The 27245-nt window shown below is 39.1% G+C and overlaps 1 protein-coding gene across 3 annotated transcripts in view; it reads right to left on the bottom strand.

The window, feature by feature from the left end:
• Window positions 1-26043, bottom strand: part of LOC131969025 (metabotropic glutamate receptor 4-like) — a 203304-nt gene extending 177261 nt beyond the window's left edge. The window contains exons 1-3 of one of the 3 annotated variants that reach the window (XM_059330139.1): window positions 25507-26043; window positions 14061-14157; window positions 12174-13207 (exon numbers count right to left, since the gene is read on the bottom strand). In XM_059330139.1, coding sequence (XP_059186122.1) covers window positions 12174-12716 — 543 coding nt within the window. In that variant the 5' untranslated portion in view covers window positions 12717-13207; window positions 14061-14157; window positions 25507-26043. Of the gene's footprint in view, window positions 1-12173; window positions 13208-14060; window positions 14158-25262; window positions 25480-25506 lie in introns of those variants that run through there. The other 2 variants (XM_059330137.1, XM_059330136.1) reach the window with 2 other exon arrangements.
• Between the last annotated feature and the right edge of the window lie 1202 nt (window positions 26044-27245).

Genomic DNA, 27245 nt, shown 5'->3' with positions numbered 1-27245 from the left:
AGTTGTCTGGGACTATGTATTTAAAAGTCACATATGCAAACATTGTAAACAGATAACAAGGAACATATAATATCAAGTCAAAGGTTTACTTAGGATGTGTCATGGCCATGTTAATACTAAAAAAGAGGCATTTTAGAGGCATGTTTTGAATTTCCAAGGCACACGTTACAAGGCACAAGGCACACTTCAGCCAAAAATTATATGGTGTAGTTACTCTTAAATCTTTTCTCAACCTTTCTCTAATCTTTAAGTTTTATGCATGTCTGTGTCATTTTTATTCTATTAGGAATCTGGAAATAATTCCAATAAAACCATAGATAAATCACTTTTTTTTTTAACTGGTCGCAACTTGAAGACATATGCAACTGGAGACAAGGGCTCCTTCAATTTAAAGGCTCACAAGCCAAAAAAGATTAGAAGCTCTGGTCTTAAAACATAAATCAACGGCCAGTATCAATGCACAGAATCAGGTCCACAGGCCTGCTCTGAATGGCTCTGTGGCATATCCATCCAATCTGAGCCTCTCTGTGAAAAGCTGAAATTTCAGGGGGGTCTGATTTAGGATGTGGCCAAATCAGGAAAAAAAACAGTTTTGACAAAATGTCCCTCTCACGTGTTGAGAGAGACAGAGCCTGTCGCTGTAGGTGCAGCCAGTGTGTGCATGAGCAGAATGAAATGCTGCAGATGATGCAGAAACTCAACAAAAAAATATGGATAGTTGATAAAAATCAAAAGAGAGATCAATATTGTTACTGTATGTTTAATATCACAAAAGGGAGAAAGAAAGTGTTGGCTTAATAGCTGCACAATCACACAGTCAGCGTTTTGTTAATGGAGTAGTTGGAGGACAGAGAGGGCAGAGGAGGCTGAAAAAAAATTATTTAAAAAAAACATAGCATAGGAAAATACAGAAAATGGAAAAATATCACCTCCCTGAACTGAGCAGGATTATTATCCACAGCTACCACAATGACTTACAGTACTCTGGCCAAAATGGCTCTCATTTCAAAACCACCAAGTAACAATGTCCTACACTATCTTCCCCTTTGTGCTGCAGCTTCCCTTATTCTGAAGCAACACTGATTCTGTGCAGCTCTCTGTCTCATAGAGAATATAATATATTCTCATAATGCTTATATTGAAACCTTTAAGTAAATCTAACAATAACTGTTCTTTTCTTTGACTCGAATGTGCCTCTGTAAATTATACGACTTTGTCACTGAACTACATGGTGTATGGCAAATTGCTGTCACTAACAATTCTGACTCACATAAACATGTCGTCTTCTTGCATGATATTTAAGTGCATGTACTTTGAGGAAGAAAACAGTCTGTAATGGCGACACAGAGAAGCAGTCAATGTGAACAGCCGTATTGCCAATGGCTGACTGAACGAGTGGGGTTGGTTGAAGTGAGATGCCTCGATGGGCTGATACTAGTTTATCTTGATTTAGCTGTCATTCCCCCAAATGAGCTGCTAAATCAATTGTGACACAGGGTTGTCATTCTACTGTGTCACTGGAAGGTTTATAGGGGAATAAAAACCATCAGAACAAGGTGAGACGGTGCATGAAATTTCATGGCATGAATCCGTTTTTTCTCCTTTTAAGGAGTCGCCGTATATGGGCCACAACAAGGTTAAAAATTAAAGAAATGTAATAGATATTAAGTGATTGACGACCATGAAAGAAGCCGTATTATTGGCAGGAGTCACTAAAAAGTGTGGGCAACCGAAATGATGAAATGCAATAAACAGGGCAACTAATTTTAACCCACAAAGTGATGAAACACTGTGAAAAGAAAATGAACAAGTGCCATATAAAATAAAACCACTCATGCTAGATTTCAAGGACTGTCAAACTTTAAACTCCTTTTTTTTTATATACGTACAAAAATACACGGCCAGAAATCACACAATTCTGAAGCAAGATTAATGCCCTGCTCTTCAAGTGGATTTAATTCTTTTACCTCTGATCCAATTCTGTCTGAGTCCGAATTATAAATTAACACGAAAAGCACGCATTTAAATTAGTAGATTTGATTAAGTTTTCTATAGCAGCTCTGCTCAGGTTATTGCTTCTATTCAAGAGAGTCCAACAGCTAAAGAGATAAAATGCTGCTCAAATAAGATGTTTAGAAAAGCTGACAAGAAGGAGAGGCTTCTCACAGAAGAAAAATATAATGAAAATAATGTTCGCTAAGAATGCTTTAAAAATAGATAGATAGCTCTACAGTACAAAGGTTGGACTTGGATTTCAGTGTCAGAGACAAACCAAACATGTTTTTTCATTCCTTTAGATGTGAAATCAACTGTAGTTCTTTCACTATTGCCAAAAGGAGAATATGTTTTGGAAGGCTTTGTGGTACATTAACTGGTCATACCAACACTTTCTGATTTTTACCAAACAGGTATGAAGCCAAAATGTTAACAGGAGCAGAGGATCAACTGGGGGGATATAACCATTAGCTCACTAAAAGAGATTGCAACAAAGCAGATGGTGAGCACCTCTGGGAGAGAGGGATGTGAGGAAGCTTTGACCACAGAACAGCTGCAGAATGGATCGGCTCGCTCATTCAAGGAATCATGAAAGAAACTGTCAACTGCTAATGATATCTGCCAGCCTCCTCGCAGAATGCCGTTTGGCCGGGTTTCTGCTTTATGCACATACTTTGTGACTGAGATCAACACTGATAGCTTTTACCTTACAAGCTGTCAGGTTATTGCAGCTTTGCAAAGAGTGGTTTCAAAGCATACACAAACCTTAGAAATGAGACATGGTAGAAGCAAATGCAGCAGTAAAAGCATTCAACTTAAAGCACCTTCAGATAGTGAATTTGGTTTTAAAGATGCATTTAAAGCTAAAAATGTGTCCCTCTTTGGGATGTCATGAGTATCTATATTTTGGTACGAGGCAGATGCCTGTAAATCTGAAAACCAGGGATGCAGCAAAACGATGTTTCAGCCCATTGTTTCCTACACTGAAAAAAAGCCAACTTGTTTTTTTTGGCCTAAAACAGTGATTTAAGTTAGTAAAACTTGGAAATATAAATTATTGACATTTAGGGCAATAATGTAAGTTAGCAAAACAAAGGAAGCCAGTTGTATGCTCAAAAAGTTGTCAACTGGGAGAACGCTCTTATATAGCGCCTTTATCCAAAGCGCTTTACACTACACACTACGCTCATTCATCATTCACATACACACACATTCATACTGGTGGCCGAGGCTACCAGGACACCTGCCACCATTGGGAATTAATTCAATGAACGCAGAATCGGGAGCAATTTGGGGGTTCAGTATCTTGCTCAAGGATACTTCAACATGTAGGCTGCCATGGTCGGGGATCGAACCACCAACCTTCCGGTTACTGGACCAACGCTCTACCAACTGAGCCGCAGCCACGCCTAGTTTGTGAGTTGTTGTTACTTATATCTTTAAGTTGGGGTTCACAACAAGGGACAATAGTTCTGCTAACTCTTATTTCCTTGTTGTGAAATGCGGGAAAGCGGTGAAATTCATTAGCGAAAGCTCGTGGCTAACTGATGCTAGCGGCGCTGCTTGTTACAGCTACAAGGGTAGCCATTAGCGCATCAATGCTAAATTGTGGTCGTAACATTAGCTGACTTTTCATAGCGGCGTTACAATCGTGCCAATTCAGCACATTGCAGAAGTTAGCAGAAGTAAGGATTAAAAGTTATTACAATGTAAAATTATAAGTTAGTACAACTTACAGTTGAATTGACAAAAATCTGAATTCAGAGTTGAGCAAACTCAAAAACAAAACTTAAAATATTTAGTTTAATTGTCCAACTTAAAATTTTATCGAAGTTTGTTGCCTTGAAATTTTGAGTTCACCCAACTTTTCTTTTTTTGCAGTGTACAGGAGAATGACTAGTTTGCCTTATCCATTCCTACAGCAACCTGTTGGAACGTTTCTTTAACACCGTAGTCATCCAACCATCGCTGCTTAAAGTCCCTGATATCACTGTCCCTCAGATTACAAGTTTCCCTTCCCTTTAATTGCGAACGAATAATCAAACAGCACGGTAAAATTTTAACTTGCATGTTTGTTTTTTCAGCCTAAGATTGAACAGAGACAGAGCACCCAATATTGGTAGCAACAGCAACAAGTTAGCCAACTGTTGAGCTGTCACTGCAGCTTTTTCTCCGCTCTTCAACAAGTGGAAAAAAGAAAAAAGCAGGTTACAGATTTAACTATGGTTCTATGAAATCCTTGTGACTGCCACAGGCACAATAAACACCTGGATGACCATAAACTCTGAAGATCAAGGTCAAATAAATTTACATAGCAAATTTAAAACAACCACAGTTGACCAAAGTCCCCGAACAGGATTAAAATACTAAATAATCAAATGTAAAAGTAGATAACCCATAAGAAAATAACCATAAAAATGAATGCAGGCTCATTAGAAGATGAAGTCAAGGTGTTGAGCTTAGCTTGATTTGAATGCCAACAAGAACATGCAAGTCCATAACAGTGACTTACAAGTTTCTAGGGTCCAGTTTGACTTGTATGAATAAGTTAGCTCTTGCAGAGATTTGGGGAAAGACCCCACAAAGGCACGGTCGCCTCTATTTTTTAAACTGGATCTCTGAACGTCCATGAGCAACTGTTTGGTCGACCTCAATGCTCTAAATGGGGTAAGGTGATATAAGAGATCAGCTAGGTGGTGCAGGTCCATTAAAACCCTTAAGAAAAAGCAATAAAATCCTTAAAAATCTATCCTGATCACATTTTATGTTATACTGTCACACTTTCTTTTGAAATAGAATGAAAGTTACAGATGTAACTAAAGTTCTATGAATTCTGGACACCAGAATTCATTAGCCATGTTTTCCAATAAAGTCGAAGTGAATTTTGGAGTGAAATTTTTAGATGTCACATGAAAGAAGGGGACATAGGGACATTTCCATCAACTGGTCTAGAGCAAATAAACAAAGCTGCATAAACTATGGGATTAGAACATTGACATAAATCGCGCACTTGTAATGAGACCTGTGCACACGCAAATCAAACATCCGTGCGCGCATTTTGTTTTTTCAAGCACTTTCAAATCACTCGCAAGCTATTTTGTATCCTGCATCTCTGCTCCCTAGAGCAATATTGTAACCTGTAGCCTGCGTCTGCTAGTAAAACTTTCCTCTGCTCGTGCATGAGTGTGGTATTTTTTTAGTGGCCGGTTTTTGTAAGTAAGGGGGCGGGCCAGGGGGGGACATGCCAATCAACATTGTACGGAATATGATTGGTTGAGCAACTTCGCTGATTAGACAACAACGTAAGGCAGCACCACTAGGACAAACGGGACAAACCACACACACAAAAATCTGTGCAAGAATCCCTGTTTAAATCTTAGATGTCTTGGTCCATTGTATTGGATCGCTGTATACTTGGAATAACAGCCAGTATATTCACAATGTTTAATCTGTCTGAAAATGTTTTATTCAGCACTGTGGTTCATTATTTACATGCTTTTACCAGCAATGTTATCATGTACAGAATCCCACATGGATTCATGAAAAAATAAGGCTCAGTGATGGCAGCTGAGGGCAATCTCTAATCAAGTATTCATAATCTATGGTGTTTATCCAGCACTAAATATTATTTGCTTTTCTTTCTGTTGACAGTTTGAAGCACTTAACCCATGAGGGTTAAGACCAATTTAACTGCCTAACACTAATTACAGCAATGTCATGTGAGAGTAGTGTAGTAACAGCACGGGTGTGGATCAAATGTGAAAGAAATGATCATGTATGTTTAAATGTTTTGAGTTTTTTTTGTTTCTGAGGCATTTATAAATCATAGATGCATGAAAAAAAACTGTTGAGCAGGTTCCTACACAATGTGAAGGCGCATAAACAACAACTCAGTAGGTCAGCTTCTGTTCAAAATGTGAAACTTAAAAACAAGAGCATGAACTAAGGGTGAAGGAAAATGTCAGAATGAGTGGGATGCTGAAGGCCTGTGTGCTCTTGCATGAGAAATCATTTTTCTTCTACTTTTCTTCCTCTAAATGGATCATTTTTTCATTTTCTTTTTGTTTCTACTCTGTGGTTCCCCTGTACTACTGAAACTAGCCACTTCAGTGAATGTGCGATGCTTTGTCCAGCCAGCAGTAAACTGTAATGTCAGGACAAGGAGTCACCAAAATGCTTTCCAGTGAGCATTAAATGCTAGAACGCTCTGAGCTTCTTATCCCTGGGTCACTGCTTCTCTATTGTGCTACTCATGTGCACCGCAGAACGAAACAAAATACATTTTATTTTAAAAAAGTACTTTCTGTTTCTACTGAATGAAAGCCAAACTTTTGCTACATTTAAAATAAAAAAGGAAATCCCTGCCAGGGACAGATGTGGCAGTACAACCTGTGCTGTAAGTGATGTGTGTCAACTTTATGAACACATATGCTACACAAATGAATAATGTAATAATGTGACATATCTTTCTGTGATCATGAATTATCTTTTTCCCCAACTGCTTGTCAAAGCGGTTCCCACTTCTTGGCGAACGACACTAAAATGTTCTCGAGCTGCAGCTCCTGGTCCCCGTGTTACCGTTACATAAGGTTGGAGTAAAATATTCATCAAGCTGCTCTGGACCACATCTGTATGCAGCTGAGTGCTGAGGAAACACTTTTCTTTAAACCTGCTAACTACACCAGGGTGGCTGCTGCTGCTGCTTGGTCTAAAGTGGTATGCATGCAAACGTGCTTGATTGCTTTTGTGCGTGCGTGTGTTTTCTGTGTATGAAGTGTTTATGTATATGGTATGTGCATTTAAGTGGTGCATTCTTTTTTACACGTGGTACGTGTGTGTGTGCCTGTTGAAGCGTACAGTGATGTGCTTGTCTACATGTTTAAGAGTGTGCCTGTCTTCATCAGTATGCTGAGTTTGTACTCGTGTGCATGCATTGCCTTTAAAGCAAACATTTATGTCTAGCCGCAGTGCCAGTAGACGTGGATGTTCCTCTTCTCTCTGCATGCGAGATCATGCAGCAAATGATGTCTTGCTGGCGCAGGGAGTGTTATGAGGCGGTCATAAAGTTAAGCCGGTTACCTTCCGGGGGCCATCATTAGGTCCATCAGGACCAGGAGAACCAGCTGGCTTCTGGCTGACCTGTGGATCCCCCGGAAAGCAATAACTCAGGGCCCCGCCTAAATAACCACACAGCACTCTCCATTAAAGGTTTACTGTTTAATCTATACAACTGACCACACCGCTTTACATCACGTCAGAAGCTTTTTCTCTTTTTTGATCGTCGTAATGATCCTTATTCAATTAGAGTGGATGTTGATTGATTGGCGACCACCTTGGAAAGTGTTTGATTTTCAATAAAGCGTCTCAGAAACTCAAGCTACAGTAACTGGTGAAATCTCACCGTGTTGATCCACTCAACCTGCCGTCTGACTCAAGCTGCTTTCTTAACCTCCAGCTGTTTGAATTTAAAAAGGCAGAAGAGGGGAAATGCTAATATATATATTGAGGATAAAGAGAAAGGAGATCAGAGAAATCTAAATTAAATATGCAAGGACACCGCTTACGTGCATTAATGAAGAGGGAATGAGCACTGTGCTAATGACGAAGGATTTAAGGCTTCCATCTGAGAGAAGGATCAAGAACACGCTGCTGGAGAGGCTCATTACTGTGGCCCACACCGGCTCCTACCTGTGTGAGCGTGCATATACGCATATTTAATGTGTGAGAGATAGAAAGAAATTTAGAGTTCATGCACAGGGCTTTGCATGCTCCAAGATGTCTTTTTCAACGGGAATGTATAGAGCAGACTCCTGCATAGAGGCACAAGTAAGCTGATGAAAAGAATGACATCCATGCATTTTTACATTAGATCGTGTAAAGAAAATGGTGTTCTGTCACACTGGGTTCACGCTGTTTAGCGCTGGGGGCCTCAACACGCAGGATACATCCCATGTGGTTTGTAACCCTCTGGAATCAGGAAGCTTATCAAATCATACATATACTGCAGGCTGCTGCTGCAAATTATTACATTATTATTACAATAACTAATTGACAAAAAGCATTGGGCTCTACCCAAATCAGAAATTTCTAAATCTACTTTCTAATTTGGACTTTTAGTTGGCATCCATTTGATTTAGTGATGAGTCTCCTAATATATCCTTAAGATATTCAGCACCTTACCTATAAAATTACTAAATATTTCATTGAATCTGCACAGTTTCACTACAGTGCAGCACGGCAACAGACCAGCAGCTGCAGACTAAACTCTGGTGTACACGTTTAAACTGGGTTAATTTAAAGCAAACCAGCTAAACTGGCACTTGTCTAATTAAAAAGTAGCCTACACCAGCAACATGTCCAACATGTCAACTCATACTGCAGGTCAATATTACAACTTGATTTACATAATATTATGTTTGTTTATAAATGGACTAACAGGCTGCACACAATTTATTGCCAAACCGAAGGCCAGCAACACAAAGGAGAAGGGGAAAGATCACGTGTTTTTGGGGTGACAACTTGAGACATGGCATAGCTCATTTAAAAAAAATCTAAAACTGCAACATTTCTTATTTGAAGATGACGAAAGAGAGGAGATGAGCCGATATTATTCCTGCACAAACACTATCTGCTTCTTCTTCATACTTAGTGTGTATAGGTACTGTCTTATTCATGGGCTCTCTAGAACGAGGTGACAAGACGATACACTGTCAAAGTGATTGTGTATATATTTTTCTGTATCATTTCCATCACAATGTTGAAAAATCAGCTGCAAAAAGCAATATTTATGTCATTCTGGCAACGCTTTGTGATCCTTGCACATAGGAGCAAAGCTGGAGCTGACCTAAAGTATAAAGTATACACAAAAATAGGTTTTACCGGGTGTTTTTTTTTTCATATAGACTGTATTTATTGATTTTACAGATAACATCCTATAGCATGATATACAGTTCTGCGCAAAGGTTTAAGGCAGGTGTGAAAAACTGCCTAGAAGAATTGATTGGTTTGAAGGCAAAGGGGGTCACACCAAATATTGATTTGTTTTAGATTTTTCTTTTGTTCACTCACTTTGCATTTTGTTCATTGATAAAATAAATAAATAAACTATTATCATTTCTATTTTTGAAAGCATTCTTGTTTTAGAACATTTTTTACACCTCTCTAAAACTTTTGCACAGTACTGAATATTGTTATTGAGATTTGAACTTATTTGTATTAACCTGATATAAGATTTTGGTTAAGTTACCCAGGACGAGCTTTCTCATTCCCACTATGTTCCACCCAAGAGCAGCTGCTGAGTCAACTTCCCCACCTAGTGGCAAAATGTGGTTTACTGTTCCCGCTAGTCGTCTAGCTAAATATCAAACCAGTTTGACTCCACAGCTGCCAAACCCTAGTGACCATAACATGATAACCATCAATGAAAACACCAGATTCCTGCAGTCAATTAAATAAAAAGTGCATTCCCTAAACATAGCTCAGTGATAACATCCTGTCACACAGTAGAGCATTTTTCCAGCATGTCATTGGCAAAGTGTTGATCGCACTGGAAGGCAACAGAGGAAGCAGTGCCAGAGTCTCGTCTGGTTCAAGAGTAGTCTAGCATTCAGCTCTGGAGCTGAGAGCATAGCAGGGGGGGGATCAAAAATTAAAGATACCATCACTATTTCCCAGAATGCAAGGTGACATCTTCAGATAGCTTTTTTTGGCAAAATCTTATGTTGAGACATTAGAGAAAGATAGTTTAAGATTATTCTGTTGACTAACTAATCGTGTCAGTCATCTCCATTTCTGTTACAGTTACATTATGTTTGTTTTATGCTTGCAGTGGGGTCATTTTTAAACAAGACTGTCTGTAAAACGTTGTAATCTGCCATGCTGTTGTCCTGGTTTGTTCTGTGCGGTAACAACAAAAGTCTGATGATTCAACTAACAAACGAGGTGCAAATCTGCAGATACTTGATGGACAATTCAAATCATTAACAATTAGGTCGTAGCACTACCAAAGTCCACATTAATTTGGGTGATGTCAAGTACGGCAGTACGGTCAGAGGCCATATTGGTGAGAGTACACACCTGGCCTGTTTTGTGATTGAGCCACCAGCTGACCTAGCAGTACTTTTAGGACAAGACAAGAAGGAATATTGTGTTGATCAAGCATGAATTTTAATGTGAGATCAAGGTGAAAGTAAACCTTGGAGTCGGAAATTATAATCAGCTTTTTAGGTGAAAGCAGAAGACCAAGTTGGTTTTGAAGTCTGAGTGTTATCTGAGGAAAAATCCATCCTTTTAATTACCACAAAATTTAAATAAGCCACTACCTCGCTGGTCCCACTGAAAGTGATTAGAGTAATATCCTCGCTAAAATGTGTAATTGTCCATGAAACAATTTCAAACACATGACAGTACTTCATAAAAACAAATTCTTTTGAAAGTAAAAGACAAAACAAAAGGTGGTGCATTATTTTGCAGCGAGTCGAGCAGTAAATAGCAATCACACCTTCAGTAAAGTAGAAAGAGCTATTACGCTTGTCATGCCTGGTTGGACAGAAAATAAAATATGTGTTAAATAATTCATCAAATGTCCAAATGTATATGAAAAGAGCATGATTTTTTTCCACAGAGTGAGCAAATACAGTACATACTGATTGGAAGACAGGCTGCTGGGTAAAAATGAAATCAAGTAGAATCCTATTAATCACTTGTGTATTAGTGACAGGCAATACCTCTCACTGCTAAGCAACCAACTCCTGCAGGGCAACAGTCAGTGATGAGATTTACCAATCTTCTCTTCTCTCTAAAGTGTCCATTGTGTGGCAGCAGATCTCTAACACATATTGTTCTCTCACACTGTTCTGCAGCTCCTGTTGTTTTTCAGCCCGCGTTATTAATTATTCAGACAAATATATAAGAGGATCAATGGAGCGAAAACATCACAAATCACAGGTGAAAGTTTCATATGCTACTCCAACAGCAGGCACAGCTCGTGTTCTGTGCATTTCATACACACCATGTAGAGATGATGAATGTTTTATGTCATGATGATGGGGACTAGAGTTATCACGGTTATCAGTATTATCGCGTTATTCATAAAATGTGCTGAAAACTGAAACAATTTCACCAAGCAGCATGATGTTATTTTGTTTGCATGGACATTAAAGGTGTATAAACAGCCCAATCTGTGTCACTGTACTTAACAAAACACAAACCAAGAAGCTGAAAATTCACTACATTCCATAACTTTTTCATTGATGCAAAACAAACCCACGTTGCACGCCTGTGAGACTGTTTCAGGTTGATGCCTGACAGTATTTACCGTGAATTTTTCAGAGCATGGTAATCAAACACAGCTTCAACGGCCGTAGGGAATTTTACTGTGGTTTACTGTGAAACCAATAAACAGTTTCATCTCTAATACTAAGAACTGGACAATCAAACCTACATTAATAGAGATGCGCCAATCGATCGACAGCCGGTAAAAAACAGACCGTTTTGAGCTGACCAGCCATGACCGGTCAGTCTCATATATTCGATTTATTGCCAGTCAGTTTACAAACGTGTAATGGTTTTGTGCACACACTGTAGAGCCATACCACACACACACACACAAGATGTATGTTGCGCACATGGCAGCACAGACACACAAACACACAACATCCGTGTGTGTGCTGGTGATTATAAAGTGAACCAGTAAAGTTATAGCTGGGAACGTATCAGTGCAGCATGTACACAGGTAATGCAACTCCACAAGACTCAAGCCAGGCTCCACCAGCTGCTGCCACCAGCTGAATAAAGTGAAGGGAGTTAGCTCCAAATTTAGCACCAACTTTGGGCCCAGGCTCTCTAAATAGTGGGACATGCTACAATTTATTTTAGGGTGGATATTTTTCATCCAGTGACATGGAGCAGATTATTTTGAGATTTATTTGAGAGTAAGAAAAGGTTCTGAAACTTAGTGCACTTTTGGAGAACAAGATTTAAATTGCCCATGAAAGAAAAGTCAAGATGTCTGAGGATGCTGTTACTTATAGTTCTGTGTATGCTGTCAGTTATAGACAGAAAGAAGAATCAGCAAAGATCTGGCTCGGCAGGTCAGCCTTTCAAAAACATCTTAAGCCAGAATGAAAATTATTATGAGTGCATCTCTTATTAGTAATAAAATAACTGTGCTGTCTTACCTTGAACAGGCGCAGTATGTTGGCCACCATGATGGAGACGGAGCTGGAGGACGCTCCAATGACGCCCACCACCCTCTCAGGTTTGGTGATGATTGGCGCTCCCCCGCCCAGACACTTGACGTCCGTCCCGTCCTTCTCGATCAGAGCCTGCACGAAGGTGAGCGACTGCTCCAAGGCGTGAGTGTCCCTGGAACAGGTGTCCAGGATACGCGCCCCCAGCGTGATGTTGGGCAGCAAATTATTGTCATTATTGATGCGGTCAAGGGCAAAGAGCATGGCCTCCAGTCTGTGTATACCCTTCTCTTTCTTCAGCTCCCCACATGGCTTGCCATCGTGGCCTCTGGCGTGTACCGGGAAGAGCCCACCTAAGGAGATATCCCCGTCGATGCGGATGGAGTTCAAATGCGTGTGTCCCGGCCCTTTGGGTTTGGCAGCCTGAGTGGCCTTCAGGGAGCTGTAGAGGAGCAGCAGCAGCAGAATCCGACCGGTCCGTTCTGGTCTACAGAGCGGGGGTTGAAACATGACTGCGGCCTGAGCGCGCATCTGTGCGGTGCAACCGAAGCCAGCAATCAGAAGACAACAGAAGCCAGGTATTACTTTATGACGGCCAGAGGGTTAATTGCAATACCTCTTGAAGCAGTTGGCACAGAAAAGGCTTCCTCTCATGTCGCTCCTCTCTCCCAGGCATTCAATTAATGTAGAATATGAGCTTGGCTATTTCACAGGATGTAATTCCTGCTCTCCTCTCCTCTTTCACTCCCTCACTCCATCATCTGACCACAGTGGTGGGCAGCTGCTCTAGTGTCTGTTGTTATTCACAGCCTCGCCTTGTGAGATCCTTCACTTGGGGCATTAGGAAGAACAAAGGTGAACGATAAGCTTTTCCTCTCCGTCTCTTCCCCCCTCTCTCTCTGTGTCTCTTCCCTCTCCACCTCAATCAGAAGTTTTTAATCTCCACAGTTCCCCTGGGCAGGGATTTGGTATATGTCAGAGCCCTCAGGCCTGCTTAGGTCCACGGGCTTCACAGTGAATTCCTGAAAGATGAAAAAGAGAAGAGTAGTGAGACAGTGCACAGAGAAAACAGAAAAAAAGGCAAAGGGATTTGTATTGGTATGAGCTTTTCAATGCCTTTTATTTTTTGTGTGGCTTAACCTTTTTAGTGCAGCATTATGTGGAGACAGTTCTCCATGAACCCAGTTTCTTTGTCTTATAGAGTCCTTCTACATCGACCATTTTCAATTCAAAATGGTTTCCATCGACTCTCAAGGTTGACAGGACTGAGAATCAGATTCCCACACTCATATTCACCAATCAACCTTTTCAGTAAACACACACTCAGCCACGGTCACAACAGTCTGACATTGTTTCGTATTACGTTTCCTATTTTTGCTGTTGATTTTATGTCAAACTGAAAATGTAATGACTTGTTTGATGGTTCCAGTAACTCAAGACTGGGCTCTAGTTTGGTTGCTGTTCTGTGGTGTTGCTTTGCTATGAAATCCTCATTTTCTACATAATATATCACCATTGCTGCCACATTATGTCTTCAAAGCCTGACAAATCATCAGAAATATTAAGGATTTGAAGGGAAGTTCAAAAGGAAGGAATAAGCTACAGATAAAGCTGATATCTCTTTGTGCCAAATGGACCTTTTTGGGCATTACCCAGGTATTTCTGCTTACTACAGGCAAAATCAATTACGTATACTATAATGGAATTCATATGCGGGTCTCAGAGTCTTTTAAGCTTGTCTAAGTCTGTGCCTCGGAGGCTAGAAAAGTACAACAAACCAATGTGGGTATGGTCTAAGAAATGAGTTTGAAATTATGCTATTACAGTTGGAGAGCAGTTTTTATATCCGAAGTTGGCGAACAGAAAAATACCCACCTTGAGAAATCACCGCAATAAGCAAGCCAACTTCTAAGCAGCCATTAACACAGCAGAAGATACTGAAGTACCATCCAGATCAGTGCTGCCTCTAAATCTGCCCCACGAAGGACATAAATATTTTACACTTACTGATCACACATGTAAAAACAGAGATTCCATACATTAAAAACATGACGCCTGAAGCCCTTTTTTCTAGCTTTTTATTTCACTAGTGCTGCTATATATTTCATCATGGATTCATCCAATCTTTGAACCCATCGGCTGGCGGTTTGACCACGAGTTAGCCTCTGGGGGCAACGGATTCCAATGTAAATCCAGATAACAGACATCCAGGCCAAGACTTCCTATTCTGTTCAGTGGTCATTGTTTACAGTCTGATTAGAAACTTAATTGATACCTTTTGTCTGTGTTTTAGGTCCAAACTACACTTGAGCTAATCTCTTTAAACAGATATCTGCATTTGAATGTAGACAGAATTTAAAACGCTAACTCTTCATCCAACGATATCCAATGAGATTCAAAGATTTCATTTGGCCTCCATCTTCTGCTATCCAAACAGACTGTTTACCTGCTACAAACGAAACCAGAAATCTTCCAGAAATCTTGACTGATTGCTACAGATTCTGCATAAATATTTAGATATGTTTTTAACTAGATTAGGATTAATCTCTAAATCTTTGCTCTGATCTTTACCGCCTTGTCTAAAACATAAAAAACCTACATTATCAATCCTTGAAACCAACTCGATGTCTTCAAACAGCTTTTTGTAATCAGGACAGTCCAAAAAATAACAACAAAGAAATTTCATTTACTACATTGTTGGACCGGAAAATGTGGCCAATCATCACACTGTAGAAGATGAAACCATCAAATTGACATAAACGATTGATACATTATCCAAATAGTTGCCAATTATTTTCCAGTCGATGGACTAATGATTAATCAACCCAACGGTTTTGAAGTAGCTCTGATCATTGTTTCCCTGCTGCGATGGTTAAACGATGCAGATTCTGCACAGACTCAAGTGTTGTAAACATGCTGGTGAGGTGCATAATGCAGATTTACAGATGGATGTGAAATTTCTAAACTGCATTCTGTCGAGCACATCCACACTCTGACACAATCATGCTTTTTTCTTCTATAACACACACACAGACACACACATAACCCCTTATAGACACAAAATATTCCACTACAAGCTATCATGTATGTACATATCTACACCCTGTTCATTCCTGAAGCTGAAATGGGCTCTGAAGGAACAATCTCCCTGCACACAGAGACAGAATAGAGCTGTAGACATTGGTTTTCCAGCGGAGTGGGTTGAAGCCTTGAATCAGCAACGGCTGAGATTCATTGAAAGCATATTGGAAGTGACAAGGTCCTTTGAATACACCCAACTATCTCCTACTGAGTGAGAAGTAATTTTTCAGAGTTGATTCACTGCAGGTTCACTCTAACTGCTGCAGAGCAGATGACAACTGGAAAGCCAGCCAGCTCACCTTCTCTCCCCCCTTACCAAACACAAACCATGCACCGGCATGTCTAACATCAGAGCATACGCTGCGGAGAAGGCAGTGAGCTGCCAAAATACCTCAGTATAGATAGGCATAGGAGAAAAAGATACAGCTGTAAAAATTGAAGAGTTCAAAAACTGTTCTGCAAGACTGCAGATTTCAAGACAGATGTCATCAAACTTCATGTTTGTACAAAAGAAGAGCTGGTGGGGAGACAGCTCATATGTCTCCTTCAGACTGAAAAACAGATTATCTCGAGTATATCGAGTGCAACTGAAGGAAAAACATCCTACTGCTCGTGAGATTACAACAAGCTTTATCATGTTAATCAGCTTGTTTTAGATGTGATATAGTGTATCCTCTATGACCAGGTAATTCATTCTTTAATCTTAAAGATCTCAGGTGAGGGGTGGCTGTATCTTATAAATAAATCATTTCAGAAACTACCATCATTATGTTGAATCCCAATTTAATCAAGTTTGGGATTATGGAAGGCCAGATTTTAGATCTCTATTCAACATGACATGTAGTGATGTAGTAACTGAATGGAAAACGCAATATTAGCAAAATCCGGTAAGACGGTATCAATATTTTTATTGTATATCTTATTTCCAGAACTCAGCTGTAATATACTGCATGTAACTCAGACTTGAGTCTGTGGCTCGTATTACAGTTTCTAAGCCTGACACACTGTAAACCAACCTCAGTTTTCTTTTGAGGCACTGCCAGTGAAAACAGTGCAGGTTACAAGAGCACTAGATGAGAAGACAAAATGTGTGTGTATCTACATATCAGCGTGTAATGGCATACCTCAACAAACATGTACAACACAGACTTGAGGAAAACAACAAAAATGATTACCAGCTACAAAATGTCAAAGACAGCTGCAGGAATTACTGGATTCATATCAAGAGAACAACCTTTCCTCAGGTGCAAAAGCACGTTTCAGAATAGACTATGAATTCATTTCAAAAGGCCATACAATAACCTTCAGGCAGTGTGTTGTTACACGGCCACATGAGCTCCGGCAGCAGCTACAGTAAGACGAGCAAAACCTGTCTGCTGACGGTATTATAGTTCAAAATATCTGCATCTGCACATAAAAGAGGTCTGCCTTTGTGACTTTATTAAAAGGAGATTTTGCCTAGTGAGGATTCTTGACTGAAATATTATCAAATAAAACATTTTTAATGTGTACAAGAAAACACAGTGTGGGTGTTGTTTTACATTTTGTCTGGTCTCACTTCGCCTACACATCTGTCACCAAAAAACTAGTTTTCCATTGTGCGGACCATTTTGATATTTAAGAAGCGTTGCAATGTGCAAAATGTTTGAAGGAGGTCTAGAGACACAACTCGTGTTTTAAGAGAACATAAAGAGCTAAGTCATTGGGGAAGATGTGATCCAGAAAGATGTGCAAACATACGGCAGACTCGGGCTGCTAGGAGTAACAATGCTACAAACAGAATCTCTTTTCACTGAGAAATACGTGTTGCTTCCACTCTCCTCAACCCGCCTGCCCTTACAAATATACTTCACCCAAAAAACCGTAAGATGAGTTTCTCTTTGAAGATGAAGAATGTGTTTTGCAGACCATCCCTACACCTTGAAGCTCCCTCATATTTATTTAGCACTTCGTGGCAGAAATCTCGCAGCTCTGGCCCAAGCGTTTAACAGTCCAATGAGTATCGCAAAAAGAGCATTATACATACAAACAAGGATACATCCGGAGATAATGTATATTTATTTTCACAAGATTATTCCCCTCTTCATCTTCTGAGACCCGAGCAGCTGCTGGATGGTGAAGCCAGCCAAGGAAACTTTTAGAGATGTGCTTTCGCTCTGCTCTCACAGATGGGCAGGAGGAGCTCTCTAATTGACACTCCAGCATGTTGATGCTGCACAGCAGATCAATAGATAGGTAGGAAGGCTGCCCTAAGGAAAACGAATGGAGAGAGCAGGGCTAAGCTGCACACATGAACTGGAGAGCTTAAAAGAGGGAGACACTATGTTTCTAGCACTAGAAAAAACTGATTGAAATGAACCTTAAAAGGATGCATCAATAAGAATGGATCAAACTGTTAATGCTGTTTCCTGCTCACATTTGTAAGTTGTCTGGGGGTAAAACCTTATTTTTTGAGCTGCAGAACCAGAAAACTTTTAGTGAGCCTCCCATCTGTCACTGATCTACTTTGTCAACCCAGCAACCCAGCTGAGCCTGAAAAATGTTGTTCCAACAGGAAACATTCAATGTTTAGTTTTAACAAGAATTTCATTGTGTTGTTGCTGTCAGCTGCTCTGACATTTCAGCATCATGTTGTGCAGCATTTCTGTATCAATCAGCACCAATACTTAAATCCCTTAAAACTAGTCAATCATTTAGGGCTGCGATGAATTTCATTTTCATAAATATTTATTTAATCCGTCATTCCTTTTCAGAAGAATTAGATCTTGTGTATGAAATATCAGAAAACTGTGAAAAATGACCCATTATGATATGCCTGACTCCATGGTGATGTATTAAAATGTCTTGTTTTGTCCACACAACAGTACAAAACCCAAAGATATTCAGTTTAGAGTAACATAAAAAAAGAGATTTTATGCACCAATTTGGGCCTCTTCTGCATTGATTTATGGTGGAATAGACTTACAAAAACAAGGCGACCATCAAAACTGCTCAGAACGGCAAATAAACACTAACGTGCATGCTCTCTTACTCTTGTGATTCCACTGAACAAAAAGAACGAAAATATAAATACATTATTCCCTAGAAGTAGAAGGACGAAGAAGAAGATACATGTTTACTTAACAGAGGTTTTTAACCCCGTCAGCTCCTGTTTTATCAATTTCTCCCCTCTATGTTCTACTATAAAAAAGTATTAAAAAAAAGGAGTCCCTTTTCTCCAGATCTGATTGACTGATTATGCAGTGTTGGTGCCATTGCCACCAGTTGCCTGCCCTCCATCTGGGATGTGCACTGATGTATGACGTCACTATTTAAGATGATATATCATCGATGCAAGGGTCATTATCATGCAAATGATGCAAAACTATTCTATCTATATTCTAACTATAGTCTATATTTTTCTTCATGAGACAGGAGTTGATCAAGAAGTTGAAAAATTTCCATCACTGCACAATTGCTGCTACAGTATGTGCATAATTGTGACAGAGTAGATCTTCAGGCCTTCATACGCCTCCGTGCACCACTACAGAAAAACTCTTGATGAACGAGTCTTTATTGCCAGCTGTCACACTATGGATTTGAGACAAAAAGCAATCTTGATACCAGTTTGTGTCAGACTTCACAACAGAAAGAAGCCACCATTCACTCAGATCTCTGCAGCTGAATATGTGGTTTCTTCTCTCTTAGGTTTTTCTTATTTTAAGTTGCAGCACCTCAGCCAAGCCTTGCAGCAGCTGAGCAGAGTTTCCCACCATTTTTGTAACTTCACAATAACTAACTACAGTTGTACACAGTTGCAAAAAGCAAAATGCCTCTTGCACCACAAAAAAGTGAACATAAGTACAGTTAATTACAGCTTTCAACATAATTATCATATATCACCTGACCGCGTATTTTGGTTTGCTCGGTTATTCTATACCACTCTGCAGGAATGAGTCAGGTATAAATGCTGCTGAAGAGCACGGATACAACTAATCAAAATCAATTTCCACAGCAATTCCTACTTCATCTTTTACTCAGTGTGATCATCTTTACAATCCTGAGGGAAATCAGCCAGATTAAACCTTTCTCTTGCAATAATATTCAGCATATCAGTATCAATTTTAGAAAATATCTGCAGCACGCTCCTCAGCACATTCTAATTTCTGACTTTTAATTACAATTTCAAGATATTTTCTCGACTGAAATTCAATATGGAGGACAGCTAATGTAGGCTAATGTCGCAGTGTGAGTAATATCCTAACTGTTTGGCTTGTTGACAAGTCCTGGATGATAGTGATGAAATATTACTAGAGGTGGGGGAAAAAATCGATACAGCATAGTTTGGCGATATTTTGCATATTAATATTATATTAATTCATGGCTGCCAAGTATTGATATATAGCGTTCAGACGGCAGCCGGCAGTATTTTTGCTGGGGGGTTTTAGAAGTATACTGGAGATCCGGGTATCATATGAGACTAGAAGATCTAAGGAATCTATAGGCACCAGGATATCATGTCTGGAAGTTTTTTAAATGACGCTGCAAAGTCAAAAAAATTCAGAGCAGTGAAGGTTAAAGTTGAGGAAAGTTTGATAAAATGCTGCAGTTGTTGTCGTCCATACATGTTTGATATCAGTTCAGTTCAGTTTGACTAAATACTTTGTTGGTCAGTCTGTGGGTTTGAAATAAAAAGACTGAAGTGAGAATTTCCTCTTATTTGACAAAACAATTCTTGATTGAATTTAATTTTGTGGACACAAAATGCAGTTAAACTGTTGCTTGAAATAATAACAATAACATCGCATTGTGACTCAAGCAAAATCGTATCATGGGGGATTCCCACCTCTAAATATTACATTTTTAAAAATTAATATATATTTTTAAAAAGAGGAATACAACTCATGAGGGCAACACGTTTAATCCACACATCCCTTTTAGTGGAGTAGCTTTTTATAGAGCCTAAGCACTAGCAAGTTGCATTTTAGCTGTCTGTCAGCCTCTGTTCTCCATTTAGCTCCGCCCACCTGTCACCATGAGAGCCACAAACATGCAGCAACAACAATAACTTAAAAAGCAACCTGCTAGTGTGGCAGCGGCAAACTATGTCACACCTGCCACTATATCGATGGAGACAGGCAGGTAAATCGTGCCTGCATGTGTCCACACAATTCACGCAACATTGTGGCTGCATGACAGTTTCAGTTCTGCAGCCGTCCCCAGAAAGTACGTCCGATGCTTAACTCTCCAGGACAGGTGAACTGAATATCAGCTCGAATTAGCATCCCGACTGTGTGCGCAATATTATCTGGGTACTTGGTTTTCTATGTCTCATGACACTTCAGCTTGAAGGAGTATAGGGATGCAACTAATGACTATTATCAATCCATTTGTGGATTCTTTTTTTAAATAATCAATTTTAAAAAGTATCATAAAATCGAGAAATCGCTCATCATAATGTTTCCTAAACACCCAGGAGACACTTCAGATTGCTGTATTTGTCCAATCAGCATTTAAAAAACAAAGATATTTGCTTTAAATGGCAGGAAAAAAAGAGAAAAGCTGGAGTTTTGGAGTTTTTGATTGATAGGTAATAATCAAAATGTATGCATGTGAATTTTCCGTTGATTGATTGAATAATTAACCAAATAATTGTTTCGCAGCGTGAGGATGAAAATAAATAATCTTAGAAAAAAGAAAGTGGCTTCATAAAAAATGAAGTAATAAAGCAGGTTAACAAAAACTGATGGGATCATGTCTGCTGTGATGTATATATTTTGCACATCTGCTGGGAAAAAGCATTTTCACCAGGAGGAAAATGATTGAAATGATCCCAATCTCTTTCCCTTGACATCTCGTGTGTTTTGTCACTGTTGGAAAGAACGAGAGGAGTGAGCGGGGGCCTTGAATATTTTAACTCTGGGGCGCATTAATTACAGAAACAGCAAAATGCAGATGACAGTTGTGATTTATTTAGAACCCTGAGATATGTGGTAAATCTTGCTAAGACACGATATTATGCAATAGCTGACTGTGGTCGTTTGATTTCCCATCGCTGAGAACCCTGAGGAAACACGGCTGCAATTTATCTCCTAGAATATCAACTTTATGACAACTACACCAGAGAGCCGCTCCATTTCTGTGCCAACCACGGGACTTTCAGGACATGCAAACAAGGCTTTTTAACAAGGAGGCCAGAGCTGTGATTTTTCAACACCCGGCGAGGGTAATGCGTTGTTTTTGAAGATAACGTAAGTCATTTGGAAGACAAGGTTGAGAACAGTCGGGTGGAAGAGGAAATGTGCCAACACTAAATTTTTTTGTTTACTTGCACTGGATGCTTTTCCGTGCGGGCTAATGGAGGGCTAAGATCACTGAGCTGCATCTAGCAGGAGATAAATGGACTGAAATGTGAGAACAAGCTCTGATTCTCCAGCCCCGGAAGAGCGAAGGGAGAAATCTCATGCTGCTTAAAGAGGATGAAGACGCTATACGAGGGAAAGTCAGAGGAGCATATAAAAAATTGTTGACTTCCCGTTCGCTGATTCAATGACTAACATCTTGCTATAATGATGAAAACACACTCCCCCATATTCCTCAGTTCCCACCACTCGTCTTATCCTTTATTCACCGAGGCTCCTGCTTGTTTCGGCTCTCCTTTTGAGGAAAAAAAACACACACCAGCTCTACTTGGTATTCATCTACGCTACCTGGTTTCCTCCCTATAAAGCTTTCAGTTCCTATCTATCATCACATGCACACCTTGGGGCCTGGATTGAATATGATTCAGAGGGCAGGCTTGAGTCTTGAATCTACAGGTTAAAATATATCCAAACTTCCCCGGTTAAAGCCTCTGGCGCTGAAGGCTGCTTTCTCTCTCTCGCTCGCTCCCTTCTGTGAAGCTGGTTAATGGTCCAGTGAAAAGATGGCATGAGGTGAACCATCTTGAGCCTCCTGTTGACTCTAAGCGGTGCTTGGTAATGATGCCTAGCGTACTTCATCTTGTGGGTCAAATACGCTTTTTTTTCTCACCCTTGTTTTTCCTTTTTAGAATACAAACTATCACAGCTTAGTATGTACAGAGCTGGAATATATCATAAGTCATCACTGTCAAGCGTGTCCTAGAAAGTGTCTGTGTGTAAGGAGAGAGGGGGGTGGGGGGTCACAGTCGATACAGAAGGCTGCTACTTCTCAGACACAATGATTGATTTACTGTATCTGTTGAGCTAGACCTGCCTGCCTGTCAGGATTAAGGAATTTATGTCTTATCAAACCTGTGCCCCTGAGAGACCTATTTCCAACAGAATCTCTTGAAGCTGCAACATATGGAAAACTAGGGCATATCAGCGAGAATGAGTGGTTTGGAAGTGGAGTCTGTGTTTGTTAGATTTTTTCAAGATAATGGGAACAACGCTGTGTACATCGGCACAACACAGCAAGTGCCTGAGTTTGAAAGCTGCGGTTGTTGAGGTTTCGAGTTTCAATCTGACCTCAAATCTGCTTATTATCCGAATCCTATCAAGCCCCATATCGAACCTTTTTGAATAAAATTGTTGGGGAAAGGGAAACAGCACGACAAAGGAAAGTTTTCCATCACCTTCACAAAACTATACATACACTTTTATCATCTGCAGCATACAGAAATGCTGCAGGAGATAAGAATAAAAGACCCACGGACTCTGAGGAGTAAATCCCAAACCTGAGGCCTCCCTACAGAGTACAACTTCCTCATCATCTTCACCACATCCACAGTAAGGAACTTTTCTATTCCAGTGTATCTGAGAGAAGATAAGAGATTGCCCGGGTTGCCATAGGCAAGTAAAATGCCACATCGGACTAGTAAATCTGGCAACTGAATGGCGATTATATGAAAATACAAGTGTCTGCATCTATTACTCATTTTTTAACACACTAGGCCTCCAACCACGGCTTACGAGAGAGGATCGTGGGTCAGCTTTTGGAAGAAAACAGGTATCGAGAACAACCACAAAAACAAGATAGCAGACTGTCAGAAAACCATCTTTTCTGGAACACAGAACAGAATAGTTGGAAAATATGTCAGAATGTTGCAGCCAAAATCGAGCATAATTCCAACTTTCAGCAGCTCTGCCCATTATTTTTTACTACCGTTGCTGGCTATTCCACAGAGATTCACTACATCCAACAGTGTCCCAAAGCCCTCTTTACTTAAAACTGATCAGGAGAAATGGTTGAATTAAATTGTGCTTGAAGGACAAAGCCACATGCAGTCAGCTTCTTGTGCATCTCAGGATAATATTCAAACTATATAATTAGATTTACGTTCAAACCAAAAAAAATAGAAAATGTGCATATCATACACATTCACAACACATAATGCCTTCTTAAAAATAGTATAACAAAGATAATTATCAGAATACATATCAGCAGTGGGATTAATACGACATAAATACGAGACGCCATTTAAATGCCAATGGGCACACTCCAACGTAGTCAAGTGCCAGGACCCAGAATTTATAAAAAGGGCAGACACTGAAACCAAACAAAAACACTTGTCTCTCCATGTTATCACACACAAATAACCCAGTAGCTCCTCACAAGACACTGATTGGTCAGAACCTCCAGTTGTAGAACAAGGTCTTTGGATTATCTTGAGTAACTGGGTCATGGTTTCTTGAAAGAGACACAACTGTTGAGTTTTGAGCACCACAGGCAGAGTGCCATCTAGTTACATAATAATTGAGAGTCTGACATCCCCAACACTCTGCAACTCACAAAATAATCTAGATTGATGAATAAATTCAAAGTTAAGAGGAAAAATGTGTATTATTTATTTTGAGAATTAACTGTTCCTTTAATGGCTTTTTGCCATAAATTAAGCCTCGAAGAAACAAAAGGGAAAAAAATCACTGCTGTCTAAATGTCAACACTCTAATCCCAGACCATCTGTATAACCTGCACACAGTAAACAGGTTGGCTGTCCACTAATTCATCCAGCCAAAAGAACTCCGGTCTGTATAATATACACATTAACAACTGAAAAACTTCAGCACACTGACTGTAATGTAACACAAACGAGCCAAAATAAAGGAACCATACAATTAAGCAATATGGCCTCAACAGCATTAACTCTATGGAGTCATGGGCTATTTTGTACATTTTTTAATCCTTTTCATCCTGCCTGTATACACCACTTAAAAAAGTTGAAATGCCATGTTGGTATATATGACCTGATAATAATAGATTTTTTTATTCTGACTTACTGGATCAACATTTTGAACCAAAAAGAAACACAGAAAAACCAACATAAATGTGATCTTGTGATTGTGTGTGATCCTGTCATCCAACTCTGTTTTTTATTCTAGTGGGACTCTATTTTATTCGTGTCTTGTGTGTTTAGCGTAACAATTTTGGTCATATTGTGTATTTTTTAGTCATTTTGTGTATTTTTGGGTAATTTAGTGTCTTTTTTGGTCATTGTGTGTGTTTTTGTGTCTTTTTTGTCATTTTGTCTTCTATTTTGTGTCTTTTTTGGTCATTATGTCGTCTCATTTTGTGTCTTTTTTGGTCAGTTTGTATCTTTTTTTGGTAGTTTGTGTCTTTTGTTAGTAATTTTGTGTCTTTTTTTAGTCCTGTAGTCCAACATAAAATGTGATTTTGAATCTTTTTTTTTACTTTCAAAACACTATCATGCTCAAGAAAAAAATGTAAAATGTTGCAAATGTGAACAAAGGTTGCAAATATAAGAGGGTATAAGAGGGTTACATCCAGTTCTATAATTTTATACAAAATATATTTGACCTTGTCTCCAGTTTTACTTGGTATATCATCATCAAACTGAAACTGGCCTCATGGAGTTTACAGCCAGAACTTAAGAGGTAAATTAACAGTAGGACTTTTGTTTTTGTGATGAAGAAGTCATGCTTTGGCGCTTTTGGAGACTCCATAGAGTTAACAACAGCCCAGTTCATAGACAGGGCCACAGCGGGCTGTAACAAAGTAATTCTAAAACAAACAAGAGAAATGCATTTCACTCACCGACTATCTATAGATGAAGATTGTGTATTTCATGGCGGGAAAGAGTTAATTAGTCTCATGATTTTCCCTTTCGGTTGATCTGAAATTCCAGATTGGCTAACGTTAAGTGGCCAACTTCTCCTGATTCCTCCCCTTCTTCTTCTACCTGTCGTCTCATGTCTAGATTCAGAGTATGTAGGTCTCCGTTCACATTTAATTTGAAGTAAACAGTAATTTTAGGCAGTTAAAAATTAAACTCCATCACCTGAGTTGCTTCGGAGTAGCTCTGATGCTGCGTTCCTGTCAACGTCGGGGGTCGGAATTTCTTTGTTGAATTTCTTAACTTCAGACCTCAAAGCGTTACAGATGTAAAACGTAAACAAACAAAAAAGGTGGCTGACTGTGACTAACTGATGTTTTTAGCAAGTGTATATACTGTTGAATTCTCGAAGCGAAAAAATGGAGTACGAACTCCGACTTTGAGTGGCGCTCCATCGTATTTTTTCTCGTAGGAGGGCGGATTGTTCGGGTTCCGAGTTGTCCTGAACGCAGCACAAATAGCTAAAAAAAAAAAAAAAAAAAAAAAAAAAAAACTGCTAGTTGGATAGCTAACGTTCTTTCAAATTTGTTTCATGTGAATAACGTTTAACTTTCCATTTGGTGATTTACTGAGATCACGACAGGCTCTACTTAACTTTTTATTCTCCAGAGTCCTGGCGGCTTACATTCTAAGTAGCCACGTCGGTTTAGTTTGATACGGTTTTAATTAAAGATGCTAATTTCAGCAGCTGATATGTTTGCTTGTAAATTGGCTGGCAGTAACTGGTTCACCCAGGGGGCGCTGTTTCACCACAAACACAAATCAAAAAATGAATTAAATATTTGAGGGGAAATTACCATAATGAAGCTTATTAAATATTTATATGAAAATATTGGCTAATAATTTAGTAAACCTTGGTTTTACTCACTCCCATAAAATACTAATTGTGTGCCCTGATGAGAGACTTTTGGCCAAGCATACATTGCATAAAATAATCTCTGTTGTTGGGTTAGTTTAATTTATTTATTTTTTGTCATTATTATTGTTGTCATCATCCTTTGACTTAGATAATACATTTAGGTGGCTATAACACTACTCCAAATTATTTTAGTTTATGTTGCTTTGCCTAATGTGTAAAACATAAAATTCAGCAAATCAGCAAATTAAGTATTTTTATAATTACCTGTCACTTTTACCTACATTTGTTTAATCACAATACATCCGTTCTATCAACTTACTTCTGTTTAGATTTATTTACACTAGCTCTATTTGTATTTTCACTACCTGTGTTTACATATTTTTATTACTTAACTATGTTTTTATTGCACTATACCTTGTCTTATCTTGTACCTTTATTAAAGTGTCTTGTTGTGTGCACCTTATGTTAACTCCTTTATTTATTGATTTATGCACCACAACCAGGGAAACACAATTTCATTATGCAATGCACTGCACTGTATATAAAATTAATGGATGACAATAAAGTCTCTTATCTTATCTCTCTTTGTCTTAATTGTTTTAGTCACCTTTGAAGCAAAATATATATAATCGCTGCTTCTTCGACTTGGTGATCTATTGCTTTCTTTCACACATATTCATTTGTTTTGTGCTTGAAGTTGACATGAAACCTTCATAAGCTATTGATTGTAGTTTTAGCTGGGTATCTGTCAGTATCAGTATTTGTGTCTGTCAGCTTTTCAAAGCATTTTCTGCACCCTGGTGACCAAAATAAATGAATGTAGTTATGAATAAAAGTAAAATAAAAACTTTTTTTGTCCTCATAAAAACTGTCTGACATTTTCTTTACTGATGCTTATATTTATTGTGCCTTTCGTAGTGAAATGGCTTCAAAGAAATAAGAAAAACTGAACCAGTAGTTATGAAATATATAATAATACCCTGAATTTACAAGATAATTTAAACCAAATGCCAAAGAAACAATGAACTACAAGAATAACAAGTAA

Source organism: Centropristis striata, chromosome 3 (genome assembly GCF_030273125.1).
Source record: "Centropristis striata isolate RG_2023a ecotype Rhode Island chromosome 3, C.striata_1.0, whole genome shotgun sequence".
Classification (NCBI taxonomy): Eukaryota; Metazoa; Chordata; class Actinopteri; order Perciformes; family Serranidae; genus Centropristis; species Centropristis striata.
Note: the sequence above shows the minus strand (reverse complement) of the source record. Positions and strands in the feature narration are given on the sequence as shown.